At 44.4% G+C, this 18,100-nt stretch overlaps 1 protein-coding gene across 4 annotated transcripts in view; it reads right to left on the minus strand.

Annotated features, from left to right (window-relative positions):
- Positions 1 to 18,100, minus strand: part of PDPN (podoplanin) — a 35,405-nt gene that overhangs the window by 2,892 nt on the left and 14,413 nt on the right. For 2 of the 4 annotated variants that reach the window (XM_074019783.1, XM_074019780.1), the window contains exons 2-5: positions 8,761 to 8,894; positions 4,745 to 4,874; positions 1,324 to 1,362; positions 659 to 764 (exon numbers count right to left, since the gene is read on the minus strand). In XM_074019783.1, coding sequence (XP_073875884.1) covers positions 659 to 764; positions 1,324 to 1,362; positions 4,745 to 4,874; positions 8,761 to 8,894 — 409 coding nt within the window. Of the gene's footprint in view, positions 1 to 652; positions 765 to 1,323; positions 1,363 to 4,744; positions 4,875 to 8,760; positions 8,895 to 18,100 lie in introns of all 4 variants that reach the window. The other 2 variants (XM_005544745.5, XM_045380311.3) reach the window with 1 other exon arrangement.

Below are 18,100 nucleotides of genomic sequence, written 5' to 3' on the forward strand. Positions count from 1 at the left end.
GGTGGTTTTCTAGAAGCCACCTATCTCTGATGGCTGGAGGCAGGCTGATTAGGCATCAGGTTAAAACTTGGTTTGGATTTTCTTCCAAGTTCAGTTAGTTGGAAAATTAAGACAAGAGATCAGACGTGGTCAGATCTCAGCAGAAGTGAGCTTACGAGCCCTCTCTGGCTCTCACTCTCTTCTTTTGGAAATTTATAAGGCTTAAGTAGACATTTGTTCTTCTGAGGAAACTTCAGATGTAGCCTTTCTCAAGATTAAGGGGCTTTTTCTCATTTTTAAGAGACAGAGTCTTGCTCTGTCACCCAGGCTGGAGTGCAGTGGCATAATAACTCACTGCAGCCTCCAACTCCTGGGCACAACTGAACCTCCTGCCTCAGCCTCTCAAAGCCCCGGGATTCCAAGTGTAAGCCACTGCACTCAAAGCCCCAAGTAAGGAACTTTGGAACAGGACCATTATACCACAGATTATTTTTTTGAGACAGGGTTTTACTGTGTTGTCCAGGCTGATCTACAGGTGATCCCAGCAGCTGAGACTACAGGCATGAGCCACCACACCCAGCTTACATTACAGATTTCTATCTGTCCAAAGATTTGAGTTCTAGACATGATAGCCTTCATTTACCTATCACATGGGTATAAGTTATTTACTTACGAGTACCTTCCTGACATTTTTCGCATCACCACAACGATGATCCCACCAATGAAGCCAATGGCTAGTAAGACCCCGACGATGATTCCAACTAGGGTCACTGTCGCCAAACCATCTGAATGAGAGAGAGAAAAAAAGCATGAGCCCCAGATAAAAAACACATCGGTGATAAAATATGTAATATATAAACAAAGCCACTGCCCTACTGTACATAGCAAATAATGATCTATGTTGTTTAAGCACAGAGCATTTCTTCCAAAAGTAGAAAATCTGGGCTAGCCTAATCCTATTTTACGAATGGGAAGATTTCTGGGTCTGAGGATCTATCAACAAAACACTCACATTGGCTTAAGTGTTCATTTTTGGGTAGTGTTTACGTATGGCTATTAAGCTAGCCCCTATTTTCATCCTTAGTAACGACAAACTGTGATATGATACCATTCCCCATCTCTGACATTAAGGGAATAGACTCATCTGGGGTTTGCTTATTTTCAAATACAAGGAATTCCCTTTTCTCTCTTAAAAAAAAAGCTTGGAATCTGTTCTCGAAGGTTTTCTATTCTGCTCGCATTGACTGCAATCCAGAAAAGAATGCAATTCGTCTCAACAATTAGCTTCAAAGAAATTTTTTAAAAGCTCCAGTAGGAGTATTTTGATGCCAAAATCTAGCCTACCTTTCTCAATTGCTGTCTGTGTGTCTCCATCCACTTTGTCTGGAAAGAGAAAGATATAATAATGTAGAATTATTAGGGCTTAATAACTATAATTTAACAATTGGCAAAAGGTGAACTTACCCAAGTGGAAAGTAGCAGAACATAAACCAACAGGATGGTTTCTTAAATAAATTGGATCAGGGGATTTTTAAGCAAGCCCCGATATGACACGTTGTAACTATTATTATCTAATTTATGAACCCTTATTCACACCAATGGGTTCATAGCACTTTTCCATGTATTAATTTTGTCTCATCTAATTTAGAAAGCAGAGTAAAGGTAACTGAGCCACACAGATCTTAAATAAATGATCAAGAAGTATCAGAGGTTAAGGTAGCAGAAGAATTCAGAGCTGTGGATTCTTAGTCCAATGTCAAGATCACAGAGAAGGGACAGACTGTGAAGAGGTATTACTCATTGTGAGATAATACTCTAGTTTGGGAAGATGTGACCAAGACTGATTAGTCTCAATATCTATTTCCTGCTGCTGCTTTGGTGGCAAAATCCAGATTTTTACAAGGCAACAACAGGCCCAGCTAAGTTTCATGAGCGAATACACCCTTTGTGTTTGTGCCACTGTTATTTTAGGGTTTCTATCTGCAGTCAAACCTAGTCTAATAGTTACAATGTGAATAATTGTCATTGTGAGTTTATTTTGAATAATTTTATGCAATAACTTATTTAAAAATAAAAACGTTTCATTTTTCTTCTTGACCTCTTTATATAACGAGTCCTTTACTCCTCTGGGAGGTGGCTATTGACTAGTTTGCAGATGGAGAAAAAGTCAAGATACCTTGATTTTATAAGAAATTGGAGAAGTTAATCATCAATCAGGCCCTGCCCTAAAATCTTAGTTCGCAGCTTGCAAAATACCCCAGATATCCAGAAGCTTCCCTAATCAGTGGTAAAACTAGCCAACTATCATGTAAAAGATGCCTACTTTTTCTAATGGTTGGGTTTGAAAACCATCCCTTTTGTACCAAGGCTCTCCTCAGCACAAGGTGCCTCCTTCAAGATGCTCCCAGGGTACAGGTCCCAGAAGCCGGCACTCCCTGCACAAGCTGAGCCCATGGGTGTAGAGTACGTAAGAGCTTGTGCTGACTGTGCTACCCCCACTATAGAGAACACGGCTGGGTTTGAGCTTTCCCAGAACAAAGACGGCATCAAATCAACTCCCCAAATGTCACGCTAGAAGTCAACTGCCTGGAGAGATAAGTCAATCATCTGCTTGTCATTTGCCTACCATGTGGCTGCTGATTCCCAGCTCTTAATGTACCATTATCAAAGACACCACTGGTTAAAAAATATATTACTAAAGTTTGTGGACGATTTGTTGTTATTAAATTAGAGCTTATTAGTGCCATCTTTCCCATCTCCCTCCCAATGGCACTGACTGTGATCATGAGCATGCATCACACGTGTGCACATCATCCTATGCGGGTGTTTCGCAGCAAAACTGAACATCTGCTGCCCTAATAAAATTACCCCTTCAAAACTGCATGCTTATAATGACATTTTGGCTCACTTGTGAAAATGCCTTGGGATAATGATGTATTAAGTAGGAATGTGCCCTAAGTCACAATTTTTTGTGACAGGGAGGGGCAATTTTGTGACAGGGTGGGGCAGGGGACAGGAAGAAACAGTAACATGAGTTCTTTCCCAGGCAACTGAGAATTTTTTTTTAAAGGAATAGAAGAGGGGTATGAAGTATGATAGAATATTCAACATGGATGGCACAATTTTCTGCTGCTAATATATAGCTGTCAACCCATATTACAGATAAGCAGTTCTCCAAAATTTTGAAAAGTTTTCCAATGATCGTTTATATTGATTATCCTTTCTTTGCTTAGCTCTACTTGGCTTTCTCTAGTGTTTAAATGTTAATCATTTCTTTAACAGCTTGGAGTGAGTTTCAGGTTTTATCTCAAAGCCTTTTATAAGGCTTTTCCCCCCTTCCCCACACACTGTGGTATAACACATACAGCATAAAATGTACTAAATTAACCATTTTTAAATGTACAGTTCAGTGGTATTAAGTATATTCATACTGTTGTGCAATCATCATCACCATCTACCTCCTGAACCCCTTTCATCTGGCAAAACTGGAACTCTACCCACTAAACAGTAGCTCCTCATTCTCCTCTTCCCCCAGCCCCTGGCAACCACCACTCTACTTTATGTCTCCATGAATTTGACTACTCAAGGGGTCTCATATAAGTAGAGACATACAGTATTTTTTTTGTACTGGTTTATTTCACTTTGCATAATGTCCTTAAGGTTCCTCCACGTTGTATTATGTGTCTGCATTTTCCTTTTCAAGGCTGAATAATACACTATCATATACACCACATTTTGCTTATCTATCCAACTACCCATGGCCACTTGAGTTGTTTCTATATTTTAGCTATTGTGAATAATGCCGCTGTAAACATGGGGGTACAAAAATTAAGCATTTTTTTAAATCCTAAAAAGAACCATAGTTTTTAAAACCAGATTGGTGATTGATCCTGGAAATGTAAAAGGGACAGTAAAGAAGAGCTTTCTAGGTGTTCTGAATTGCGACTAGTTTGGGAAACCACTGGTTTAGACGTCATCTTTCTATGTAAGACCTATCTAGATTAAATGATTCACGTAAAATTTCTCAAGTTAGCCAGCACTCACTGAGGTTTTCACAGGATTCATTCATTTTCTCTCCCACCCTTATCCACTATAAAATAAGGCATTTTTTTAAAACCCCAAACCACTGAATTTCTCAAGAAATCTCTAGAAATAGGAAGTGATCTCTTTCTATTTCTTAAATGGACAATCATTTTTCCTCCTTCTCATCAGTGACGGTCTAGATAGAATAATAGCAAAGACTCAGAAAACTCCTCCATTTTTCTCCAAGGTGTTCCAGTCACGGGGCTGCAGGTGCCAACTGTGAGCCACAAGTACAACCCAAATCCTGGCAAGACGGGTTGGGAACAGATTCTTGCACCACGCATACAGACATGAACTCAATGTAAGGTGGTAAGTCTTCCTAGAGAATCTATGAAGATTTACAGAGGGTGGCTGAGTGTCGTGCCCTTGGGCGTCAACACAAAGTTCTTCGCGTCACATTCTATCAGCTTGGGGTCCGCCGTGCAACCTCAGTAGTTACTTAACTCACCCTGTGCAGGTGTTATCACTAGTTATTCCAGGTAAAGAGATATGTTCAGCAACGCACTAAACCAAATGTATCGACTCAAATCGAATTCTGAACCTACCATATAAAACTTGGTTCAGAAGTCATTCTTGCAGACCAGTATGTCCCCTGTTGATTATTATATTTGCTGGTGGACTTTGGAATGCACCGATTATGTAAAAGTAGATCAGCCCCTGTGGAGGTGGCTGGTTTTCTTACCTGTGGAGTGACTGGTTGCCACATTTGAGGCTGTGGTGCTCGGACTTTGTTCTTGGGCGTGGACTGTGCTTTCTGGGGTTGGCAGATCCTCGATGTGAATGTCTGTTACACTGTTGACACTTGTTGCTACCTATTGTAGGTGTAAATGAGAAAAAACAGGAAATAAAGCCTGCTGTCTTAAAATATACCGCCCGCCTTATAAGATAAAAGGAGTTAAGGTGGCATAAAAATATAGAACGTATGATGGCATGAATTGCAAGTAGAAACAAGAACATGAACAGAAACAATTAGGTCTTGAAGAGACAGTTGTACACACATGTTCATAGCAGTATTACTCACAATAGCCAGAAAGTGGTAGCAACCCAAGTGTCTACAATATGGTCTATATATGCAACAGAACATGATTCAGCTTTATTTTTTTATTTTTAATTTTTATTTTTTTTAAGATGTAGTTTCGCTCATTGCCCAGGCTGGAGAGCTATGGTGCAATCTTGGCTCACCGCAAACTCCACCTCCCAGGTTCATGCAATTCTCCTGCCTCAGCCTCCTGAGTAGCTGGGATTACAGGCATGCGCCACCACACCTGGCTAATTTTGTATATTTAGTAGAGATGGGGTTTCTCCATGTTGGTCAGGCTGGTCTCGAACTCCTGACCTCACGTGATCTGCCCACCTCGGCCTCCCAAAGTGCTGGGATTACAGGCGTGAGCCACCATGCCTGGTCTATTCAACTTTAAAAAGGACAAACATTCTGACACATGCCATAGCATGGATGAACCTTGAGGACATTATGCTAAGTGAAATAAACCACTCACAAAAGACAAGTACTGAATGATTCCACTTATATGAGGTGCCTACAGGAGTCAAATTCGTAAGATAGAAAGTAGAATAGTGGCTGCCAAGAGCTGGGGGAAGGGAAGAATGAGGAGTTATTCTTTCATGGGTAGAGTTTCCGTTTTACAGGATGAAAGTTCTGGAGATCGGTTTAATGACGTGAATATACTTAACACTACTGAATTGTACACTTAAAAATGGTTGAGATGATACATTTCATGCTATTTTTTAAACCACAATATAAAACATACGTTAATGAGCACCTCCTATGGGCCCAGCATGGTTCCAAGCCCCAGGATTATAATGTGAATAATATAAATTCTCTGCTCTCTTGAAGCTGGCATTCTGGGACGGGGAAGCAGAATATAAACACTTAGTAGGTAAACAAGTACAAAGGGTGGTTTGATATGATTTTGAGTGCTTTGAAAGAAATATAAGCTAGCCTTGTCTAGACTAGACTTAGACTAGCCTTTGGAAAACTTATTCTGTAAAGGGCCAGATGGGTAAATATTTCAGCTGTACAGGCCACACAGTCTCTGTCCTAACGAATCAACTCCACTCTTACAGTAGGAAAGCAGCCAGACAATTCTCAACTGAATGGGCATTGCTGTGTTCCAATAAAACTTCATTTACAAACACAGTGGGTGGGCCAAATCTGGTGGGTAGTTTGCTGACCTAAGGGCTAGAGGGTGACTTCTGATGGGGGGTGGTGAGACTACTTTAGGCTGTTGGAGATGGCATCAACCTTAAGAATTGTAAGAAGGCCGGCGCAGTGGCTCACGCCTGTAATCCCAGCACTTTGGGAGGTCGAGGCAGGCGGATCACGAGGTCAGGAGATTGAGACCATCCTGGCTAACACAGTGAAACCCTGTCCCTACTAAAAATACAAAAAATTAGCTGGGCGTGGTGGCGGCGCCTGTAGTCCCAGCACTTTGGGAGGCCAAGATGGGCAGATCACGAGGTCAGGAGATCGAGACCATCCTGGCTAACATGGTGAAACCCCGTCTGTACTAAAAATACAAAAAATTAGCCGGGCGTGGTGGCAGGCGCCTGTAGTCCCAGCTACTCGGGAGGCTGAGGCAGGAGAATGGCGTGAACCCGGGAGGCTGAGCTTGCAGTGAGCTGAGATTGCGCCACTGCACTCCAGCCTGGGCGACAGAGCGAGACTTCGTCTCAAAAAAAAAAAAAAAAGGCCGGGCGCGGTGGCTCAAGCCTGTAATCCCAGCACTTTGGGAGGCCGAGACGGGCGGATCACGAGGTCAGGAGATCGAGACCATCCTGGCTAATACGGTGAAACCCCGTCTCTACTAAAAATACAAAAAACTAGCCGGGCGAGGTGGCGGGCGCCTGTAGTCCCAGCTACTCGGGAGGCTGAGGCAGGAGAATGGCGGGAACCCGGGAGGCGGAGCTTGCAGTGAGCTGAGGTCCGGCCACTGCACTCCAGCCCGGCGACAGAGCGAGACTCCGTCTCAAAAAAAAAAAAAAAAAAAAAAAAAAAAAAAAAAAAAAGAATTGTAAGAAAAAGTCAGCCATTCTGTAATTTACCCCTCCTCCCGCTGTAACGACTCTTCCCGCCAAAACTGTCTTTCAAGTTAGCCAGTTGGGTTCAGTTTAAATTGTGCTGTCCCCAACTCCAGCCAATGAACATAGTAGTAGGGACAAACTGCATTAAGAATAAAAAAACCCTTTCCCTCCTTTGTTTGGTGTGCTCTTGTGACAACCAGTCCTGCGAGAAACACCCTTCTACAGAAATAAATTTGCCTTGGTGAAAAATCTTTTAAGTGTTCGTTTTCTCTATGACTCTGAGCTTTACTTCCAACAGATGTGGAGGTGAGATTACTTTAGGCTGTTTGAGATGGCATCAAACTTGAGAATTATAAGAAAAAGTCACTCATGGAAAGATCTGGGCAGTGTTCTGGGCAGAGAAAACAAAAGCCTAAGTTGGAACAAGCTTGGTGTGTTCAAAGGTCAGAAAGGCCAAGATGGCAGAAATGGAGAAAATGAAGGAGATGCTGGTGTACAGGTCAGACAAGCAGGCAGGAACCTCTGTTCTGTTACCAAAGAAATCACAGAGTCCCTCAAAGGTCGAAGATGTGGCTCATTGACCTCCTCAATCCCTCCCAGTGCCTGGCACCTTGTCTTGTCTATGGCAGGTATGCAACACATATGAGTTAATTAAAATTCATCAGGTTAAGAATGTGTTGGTTGAGAGGCTCAATAATCTGTAATCATGTGGTCTGTGGACTGGTTCTAGTCCTGTTTATTACAAGTCTTAGTGAGAAAAGAAATTGAGACTGACTTACTTTCTAGTCCTGTTTATTACAAGTCTATAGTGAGAAAAGAAATGGAGACTTACTTACTTATTTATTTATGTATTTATTTATTTTTTGAGGAGGAGTTTCACTCTTGTTGCCCAGGCTGGAGTACAGTGGCGCAATCTCAGCTCACTGCAACCTCCACCTCCTGGGTTCAAGCTATTCTCCAGTCTCAGCCTCCTGAGCAGCTGGGATCACAGGTACACGCCACCATGCCTGGCTAATTTTTGTATTTTTAGTAGAGATGGGGTTTCATCATCTTGGTCAGGCTGGTCTCGAACTGCTGACCTCAGGTGATCCACCTGCCTCAGCCTCCCAAAGTGCTGGGATTACAGGTGTGAGCCACCACGCCCGGCCGAGAAGACATATTTAGAACCCTTTATAGCAATGACATTGCCACAACAGCCAAGAAAACTTTCACTGTATTGAAAATTGGGCTGTAACGGATTGAAAATGTAAAATCTTGACTCCTTACCAATTTGAGAAGCTTCGGCTTCTACTTTCAAACCACCGGTGATCAGCACACCAGCTACGTGGATGAAATTAGGAAGGACCGTAAGTCCTCACTTAACGTTGTTGATAGATTCTTGGAAACTGCGACTTTAGGGAAAACGACACGTAGCATGTCCTCAAATAATGTTGTTTCTTTATAAGTCATTTTGCTTCAAGTCACAGTTTCCAAGAACCTATCAATAACATTAAGTGAGGACTTATTCTTCTTTGATGAGCCACATCACTATTCCTTGGAATGGTGGCTCATGCTGATTTTACAGATAGATATATTTATATATAAAGTAAAATATACATCATAACCCTGCATGTGATCACATGCCTACAGAAAAAATTCCTCTCTTCCCAGGACACTGACCGGAGTTGTCAAGCCAGACTTATAGCGGTCTTCGCTGGTTCCTGGAGTCACCACATCATCTTCGGCACCTGGCATCGCAACGCCGCCTTCCATACCTGTAGTCTCAACGTCATCTTCTGGCTGGCCCGTGCTGGCTGAAGAAGAAAGATTGAGTCAGAGCTTAAGGTGGAAACCGCATAAGCAGACCAAACTTGCCGGCTACATTCGGATTATTTTCTTTTCCATTTCTTTTGGAAATTTTTGTTTTATTTTTGGGGTCCTTTTTCTGGCTTACTGTGGTGCCAGAAACCAAACCATTCTCCTTGCAGCACTTCTGGTCCATCAGCACCCTGGTTATCTCCGTCGCAAAGCAAAGGAAAATGAAAGCATTAAAAGGTAGAGCAGCCAGCCCCTCCCTGGGGCCCCACCGAGGTGGCCTGGACGGGGGACGTACATCTTTCCTTTTCAATAAGGAACCTGATTCTTCCTGGTGTCATTTCATATGATGAATTAACATATTCATCTAGACCTAAAAACTCTAAATTAGAGTCAACAGGAAAGATTTCTAAACATACCCCTTTGCAGACTCCATGCAAAACTCGGGTCTCCATCTTTTTATTGATTTTGTTCTTCTTTTCCCTTTCTTTTCAAATTAATTTTTTTTAAGAGACAGGGTCTCCCCTCCGTTGCTGAGGCTGGAGTGCAGTGGCACAATCCTAGCTCACTATAACCTCAAACTCCTGGGCTCAAGCGATCCTCCCGCCTCAGTCTCCAAAGCAGTGGGGACTACAGGTGCTCACCACCACATCTAACTTCCATCTTTTTAAAATCAAACTCTCTCCATTTAATTTTGAGACTGCTGTTCATTTTGACAATTAGAACCACAGGCTCTGACCACAGACCTCATAGATTACATGGAGTTTTACCTCTTACTTTACAGTTGAGATTACTGTCTACAGGGGAGGGTCAGTAATCTGCTTAGGGACGCCAAGATGCCAATAGAACACTTAGTAACACCAAGAGCCAAACTAGCTGGGTGCAGTGGCTCACGCCTATAATCACAACACTTTGAGAGGCCAAGGTGGGTGGATCATTTGAGGTCAGGAATTTGAGACCAGCCTGGCCAACATGGTGAAACCCTGTCTCTACTAAAAATACAAAAATCAGCCCTTTGTGGTGGTGAACACCTGTAATCGTAGCTACTCGGGAGGCTAAGGCAGGAAAATTGCTTGAACCCAGGAAGCAGAGGTTTCAGTGAGCTGAGATTGCATCACTGCACTCCAGCCTGAACTCAATCTCAAAAAAAAAAAACCACAGCCAAACTAATGAACTGCCCCTGGCCCTGGCTTTTCTGCATTAACATTTGGACAAATGATGTGTCATGCCAATGAAAAAGGTTTCTGGGCCAGGCGTGGTGGCTCACGCCTGTAATCCCAGCACTCTGGGAGGCCAAGGCGGGCGGATCACAAGGTCAAGAGATCGAGACCATCCTGGCTAATATGGTGAAACCCCGTCTCTACTAAAAGTACAAAAATTAGCTGGGCATGGGGGTGCACGCCTATAGTCACAGCTACTCAGGAGGCTGAGGCAGGAGAATCACTTGAACCTGGGAGGCAGGGGTTGCAGTGAGCCCAGATCACACCACTGTACTCCAGCCTGGCGACGGAGTGGGACTCCATCTCAAAGGAAAAAAAAAAAGGTTTCTGGTGGAGCAGGGGATTGGAGTGGACTACTAGGTTGAATTCTACAACGAGAGACAGAGCAGATAACAACAGTATCCTCTTTTTCAACTTCTGTTGCAGTGATCCAAACCACTCATGACTATGCTCAACCATCATCTCTAAAAATCACCAAACCACCTTCTTCATGCATTAAAAATGTGACTCATTGGCCATGGGCTTCTTCCCTAGACTCCAGTGGTTCTGGAAATTCCATGACTAATCACTGTTGCAAAATACACAAGCATACACATCCCGGGAGCGAGGGGAGGGAGGTGCTTGGAGACTCCTTTGTGTAATTAAAGAGCAGATGTTTGTTTGTCTCTAGGCAGCACTTACATTAGCAATCCATTCCTTGCCTTAAGATACCTTATTCTCCCCACTGCTTAGACGGCCCAGCCAGAGGCACAGCTAATAAATATTTGATTATAGCTTCTTTGATGCCTAGAGGGAGGAAGCCTCTGAAGTAAGTTCACTTGTTCTATGAGCCTGCTCTTTGATTCTAGAGTCCTAATCCAGTACAGATAGCTTTGGATGAGCTATCTAAAGATTTTAAACATTTTTTTTTAATCTGGGGTATACGGCAGGGGGTTTACTAGTTAGCAATAACTGAATATTTCCATGCACGCAAATGGTTTGCCTCTCTTTGTGGCCTTTTGCAGGAGTAGGTGTAGAGGTAAGGCTTGGTGATTGGTTCCTACAAAAATGCATGACTTGCGGTATAAGCAAACATTTAGTGTATTTATATTGAGCTCAATGGCAAATATCCCTTTGCCAGACAAGTAGTCCTTATTACAAAACGTATAGAGCTTCCCATTTTATTTTCTCCCTCCCCTGGTTTGAACTTAGTTAACAAATCATCAATTTTAAACATGTTTTCTGGAGCTGTTCAGTACAATCACTTACTTATTTGGTGTATCTAACTTAAAACAATCCTTGCTTTAAAAAAAATCAAGTGCTCAATGAAGTTAGTTTGAATTCTTTCATAGAAAGCTCAGTTCATTGAAAGCGTAACTTGATAAAAATTCCTTCTTGCTCTTTTCTACTCTTGGCCCCCAGAGCGGAGTACTAAAATCACTCTGAATGGACAAAAGGTGTTTTATGAATGACAGTCAGGATTAAGATGCATGTCTTTTGTCTTACCACCCTGGCATTCTTTTTGCTCCATGGGAAAGTTGAACTTTAACAAGAGATCCCCAGTTGTCCCTCTTATTATCTTGGCTGAAGGCTTCCCTGGGTGAAGAGTTCCTACTAGGTCAGCTGGGTGTTTCCAGCCAGCATCTGATGTTCTTTTCCCCGTCCTTGTGAAATTCAGATCATGTGCTGATGCCTTCACTTTCCAATCCACTTTTCCCCAAGACACATGTGTGCATAGGCATACATACGCACACACACACATACAAGGATGCACATATGTGCACACACACAATTGTTTCTACAAGCGTAGAGTGACGAATTTGCCATCATAAACCAGCACCCACAGCCTGGCTTACAAGTTCAGTTCTGGAGTGGTGTACCCGCATGCTCATATAAACACCCTTTCCTGCCACACCCAGCCTCAGCTGAACACGGCTCAGTGGAAGTTTCCAAATGCAGCAGCAACCAACCGATCCACTTATTTTGAAATTTGTCGTTGTTGTGATTCTTTTAAAAAGCTAGGCTGGGCTGGGTGCGGTGGCTCACGCCTATAATCCCAGCACTTTGGGAGGTGGAGATAGGTGGATCATGAGGTCAGGAGTTCAAGACCAGCCTGGCCAAGATGGTGAAACCCATCTCTATTAAAAATACAAAAAGTAGCTGGGCACAGTGGCAGGTACCTGTAACCCCAACTACTTGGGAGGCTGAGGCAGGAGAATCACTTGAACCCGGGGGGGCGGAGGTTGCAGTGAGCTGAGATCATGCCACTGCACTCCAGCCTGGGCGGCAAAGTGAGACTCTGTCTCAAAAAAAAAAAAAGCTAGGATGAAGTTTCTATTTCCCAGGAGAAGATAATTTGATAAATCATCTGTCTCTTGGGGTTCTTAATTTTGAGAAAAAATAAACTTAAGCAATGCTTATTTATATGAAATCACTGACCATGAATACGTTTTATCTTTGCATTCATGTCTAATAACTCTTTAGATCGCACATATTACAGGATGGCATTTCTTTTTTTGAGATGGAGTTTCACTCTTGTCACCCAGGCTGGAGTGCAATGGTACAATTTCGGCTCATGACAGCCTCTACCTCCTGGGTTCAAGGGATTCTCCTGCCTCAGCCTCCCAAGTAGCTGGGATTACAGGTGTACACCACCATGCCCAGCTAATTTTTATATTTTTAGTAGAGATGGCATTTCATCATGTTGGCCAGGCTAGTCTCCAACTCCTGACCTCAGGTGATCCGCCTGCCTCGGCCTCCCAAAGTGGGCATTTCTTTTTCAAACAGAATTTCTTTTCTTTCCTTCTTCTTTCTCTTTCTTTCTTCCTTTCTCCTTCCTTCCTTCCCCCTTCCCCCTTCCCTTCCCTTCCTTTCCTTCCTTCCTTTTCTTCTCTCTCTCTCTTTCTTTCCTTTGTATTTATAGAGATGAGGTCTCATTTTATTTATATATATATTTATATATATATATTTGTAAAGAAGAAGTCTCACTACCTTGCCCAGGCTGCTCCTGAACTCCTGGTTCAAGCAGTCCTCCCACCTCAGCCTCACAAAGTGCTGGGATCACAGGCATGAGCCACTGTGCCCGGCTTGCCATTTCTTTAAAAATACTTCAGAGTTGGCTGGGCGTGGTGGCTCACGCCTATAATCCCAGCACTTTGGGAGGCTGAGGTGGGTGGATCACCTGAGTCAGGAGTTCAAGACCAGCCTGGCCAACATGATGAAACTCCATCTCTACTAAAAATACAAAAATTAGCCGGGCATGGTGGTGCGCACCTGTAATCCTAGGTACACGGGAGGCTGAGGCGGGAGAATCGCTTGAACCCAGGAGGCAGAGGTTGCAGTGAGCCGAAATCGAGCCATTGCACTCCCGCCTGGGAGACAAAAAAAAAAGTACTTTAGAGTTTAGATGGAACATTCAATCAGGCTGTTATTGTAATTGTATTGTAATAGTCCAAATTCTTAATAAAAATCTTTTAAATACGTGTTTTCAGTCTTCTGTTTTTATTTACACTTCTTTGATTTGTGGAGCGAGTCGTTTCATCCATTTGTCTTCTTTTGTGACAGTTTTTTCTCTGCACGGCATTCCCTCTTGTAAGCACTCTTCGTACCTTAAGAATTTACTCTTTGGCCTAAATGCTGCTGGCATTTTTTTCCCCTACTTGGCATCTACATCTTTCTTTTGCAAATGACCAAGCTATATCAGTAGTCAAACTTCTTAAACTTGTCTTCTCTTTGACGTCACACTCACAAACCCTTCCTCAAGACCACATAAATATTCACCTATATTTTCCTTACGGTATTGTTCTTATGTTTAATATTTCTATTTGTCTTACATTTATTTTGAAGTATAATAAAAGAGAAATATAATTTCCCCCCCAAAAGATTGGCCAATCACCCCGATAAATTCTCTTTTCCCCTTTGCTTCAAAACCAGCTCTCAATGAGACAAATCTTTTCTTTCTAATACTATGTCATGGCTGGGTGCAGCGGCTCAGGCCTGTAATCCCAGCACTTTCGTAGGCCAAGGTGGGCAGATCACTTGAGGCCAGGAGTTTGAGACCATCCTAAAAAACATGGCAAAATGCTGTGCCTATTAAAAATACAAAAATTAGCCAGGCATGGTAGCACATGCCTGTAGTCCCAGTTACTCAGGAGGCTGAGGCAGGAGAATCCTTTGAACCCAGGAGGCGGAGGTTGCAATGAGCCAAGATCGTGCCACTGCACTCCAGCCTGGGCGACAGAGCGAGACATGGTCTCAAAACAAAGAAACAAACAAATAGTATGTCATAGTTACAGGAGAAACTTCTCAGCACAAGGCCCAGCTTAAGTGGTTAAGTGGCCTGGACACTGCCAACTGTCCCCTCTCCACGTGGCCCTCTGTCTGCAGACTCTCCAGAACCTGTTTCTAAATCCGTGCTCTCTTCACTGTGAGCTCCCAATTCCTCCTCACATCAGCTGACAGCTGCTGAGTTAAATCAGTGACCAGGGAGTAGCTAGAATAAAACTCAGTGTCTAGGGCAAGGAGGAAAAGTAAGTATTCAAACAGGTGCATTTGGGGTTGTTCAAGATCTGGCACTGACACAGCATTGGAAATTCCACTTAACGTGGAAGATACCTCATTGTCCTAACACCCTCTCACCCACATTTACTACTCACAATGTAGGGTTTACATGGTGTCTCCCAACTGACTTGATTTCACAGCAGTGCTGTGGTGGCTAGGCCCTTGGCCTGCCTTCAGAAAGAATCCTGTTAGGCCAGTTTAGCAAGAATCCCCCCAACCCGGACATCTCTTAGGAATTTTCCACCCACTGACCCCCTCATTCTGCTTATGGGCTACAAACCCACCACTTTTCCTTTTACTCAGAAGTGAAACTGAGCTCTCTTCCCTACTGCAATGGCCCTTATTACAGTCGTCTTGACTAAAGTCTTCCTTACAGTTGTTTTTTTTTTTTTTTTTTTTTTTTTGAGACGGAGTCTCGCTCTGTCGCCCAGGCTGGAGTACAGTGGCCGGATCTCAGCTCACTGCAAGCTCCGCCTCCCAGGTTTACGCCATTCTCCTGCCTCAGTCTCCCGAGTAGCTGGGACTACAGGCGCCCGCCACCTCGCCCGGCTAGTTTTTTGTATTTTTTAGTAGAGACGAGGTTTCACCGTGTTAGCCAGGATGGTCTCGATCTCCTGACCTCGTGATCCGCCCGTCTCGGCCTCCCAAAGTGCTGGGATTACAGGCTTGAGCCACCGCGCCCGGCCTTCCTTACAGTTTTAACAAGTGTCAGAATTATTGTTTCTTTAACAAGGTTGGAAGTTAAGTGATGTGGCCAAACGCGGTGGCTTATGCCTATAATCCCAGCACTTTGGGAGGCCAAGGCAGGTGGATGACCTAAAGTTAGGAGTTGGAGACCAGCCTGGCCAACATGGTGAAACATTGTATTCTACTAAAATTACAAAAATTAGCTGGGCATCGTGGCACAGGCCTGTAGTCCCAGCTACTCGGGAGGCTAAGGCAGGAGAATTGCTTGAACTGAGGCAGAGTGAGCTGAGATCGTGCCATTGCACTCCAACCTGGTTGACAAGAGCGAAACTGTGTCTCAAAAAAAAAAAAAAGTTCAGTGATGTGCCAAGTTCACGGGATTCATTAGCGGACACAAAGCCCAATGTTATGACCGCATCCCTGGACTCACACATACAACGAAAAAGCAGCTGTGCATTTTCGTGATGTGCTCCTCTGGCAGCTTTGGGCTAAAATGCCTGCTCCCTCCCTCCCTGGGTTTTGAGATCCTTCCCCTTCTGCCCACGTGCCATCCTCATCTTCCCAGAAATCAAATTCCTGGTAGTCAGGAACCATCGCTTCCCCTGGCACCTCACTGCCTCTTATGAAATCCCATCTTGTTAGAATCTTCCAGTCTTATTTAATGACCACAGTCTTGACTTCCTCCAGTGTGTCCCCTTCCCAGGAGAAATCTGGATGAATCTAAACTTTCAGCAACAGCAGGTTAGAAGGAAGGTGTGACTTGCTCTAAAAGGAGGTGTTTCTTTGAGCAGCAGCAGCCCTCTCTCCTCTGAACTGTGCAAGTCAAGGCAGCAGCAAAAATCAAGACTGAAGCCTTCGTGAGTTCACCTCTACAGCCTCAGCTCCCAGCACTTGTATTCCTTCCACAAATGTTTACCAAGCACCTGCTATGCATTGGGCCACGTTCTCAGCACTAGAGACAGACGTGAACAGCTAAGGTCTCCACTCTCAAGGACTTGAGTACTCCTGGAGTGGAGTGGGGTCACCATAAACAAATAAGCAACACATCAAATAAGCTATTAATCCTAGCACTTTAGGAGGCTCAGGTGGACAGATCACTTGAGGTCAGGAGTTCGAACCCAGCCTGGCCAACATGGTGAAACCCCGTCTCTACTAAAAATACAAAAATTAGCCAGGTGTGCTGCTGCATGCCTGTAATCCCAGCTACTCAGGAGGCTGAGGCACAAGAATCGCTTGAACCCAGGAGGTGGAGGTTGCAGTGAGCTGAGACTGCGCCACTGCACTTCAGCCTGGGTGACAGAGCAAGACTCTGCCTGAAAAAAAGAAAAAAAAAAAAAGATAGCTCCTTGAACGCATAAGATAGCTTCCCTCATGCCTTCAGATCTCTGTTCAAAGGGCACTTTCTGACCAGGCACCGCGGCTTATGCCTGTAATCCTACTAGCACTTTGGGAGGCTGAGACCAGCAATCACAAGGTCAGGAGATCGAGACCATCCTGGCTAACACAGTGAAACCTCGTCTCTACTAAAATACAAAAAATTAGCCAGGTGTGGTGGTGCGCACCCATAGTCCCGCGCACCCATAGTCCCGCACACCCGTAGTCCCAGCTACTCAGGAGGCTGAGGCAGGGGAATCCCTGGAGGCTAAGGCACAAGAATCACCTGAACCCTGGAGGCGGAGGTTGCAGTGAGCCTGAGATTGCGGTACTGCAATCCAGGCTAGTGACAGACGGAGACTCCATCTCAAAAAAAAAAAAAAAAGGAGCAGGGGCACTTTCTTGGACTGTCCATTTAAGCGAGTACCCCTCCCCTCTTCCACAGCACATATACCTGAGTGCTTATCCGCACCCTGCTACCTACTCACTACTTGTCCGTCCTACTGGAATATAAGCTCGATAAAGGCTGCTTCATCTCAATGTCCACAATGCCTGAAATCCCTGGCACATACCAGGCACTCAGAAAGCAGCTGCTGAGTGAATGGGTGAGTTCTAGACAGGGGAACAGCCGGTGCTAACTAACCCCGAAGCCCAGAACGAGCATGGGGCGCTGCACGGGAGGGTGGGTGGTCAGTGTGGCCGGGTGGAGGGGCTGAGGAGGACAGAGATGGGGCTGAGAGGTGTGGAGCGGTGATTCTGTAGAAGTGTGTAAGGACGGGGTTTCAGTTGCGTTTGGAGTGTGAAGAGAAGCCAGGAGATATTGAGGCAGGGTGACCTCAGTTGAGTCCCAGAGGCCACTCTAACTCAAGTGAGTGAGTGGACTGTGTGTATCAGGGAAGGTGCCAGGATCAGGCTGAAGCAGACAGAAGCTTAGATTCTTTCTGTTGTCAAGACAAGGGAGAGGGGTTGGTGCTTACACAGGACAGTGGCAGTGAGGAGGGAAAGAACTGGGCAGGTGATGGCTGGGAAGTATTTGAAGTCATCACCCACTGACAATCAGAAATAAATGTGGGACAGGCGCGGTGGCTCATACCCGTAATCCCAGTTTTTAGGGAGGCCGAGGAGGACAGATCACCTGAGGTCAGGGGTTCGAGACCAGTCTGGCCAACATGGCAAAACGCTTTCTCTACTAAAAATACAAAAAATTAGCTGGGCGTGGTGGCTTGTGCCTGTAATCCCAGCTACTTGGGAGGCTGAGACACGAGAATCACCTGAACCTGGGAGGCAGAGATTGCAGTGAGCGGAGATAGTGCCTGCCACACATTCCAGCCTGGGTAACAGAGTAAGACTGTCTCAAAAACCAAACAAAAAAAAAAGAAAGAAAA

This window comes from Macaca fascicularis, chromosome 1, assembly GCF_037993035.2.
Source record: "Macaca fascicularis isolate 582-1 chromosome 1, T2T-MFA8v1.1".
NCBI classification, from domain to species: Eukaryota; Metazoa; Chordata; class Mammalia; order Primates; family Cercopithecidae; genus Macaca; species Macaca fascicularis.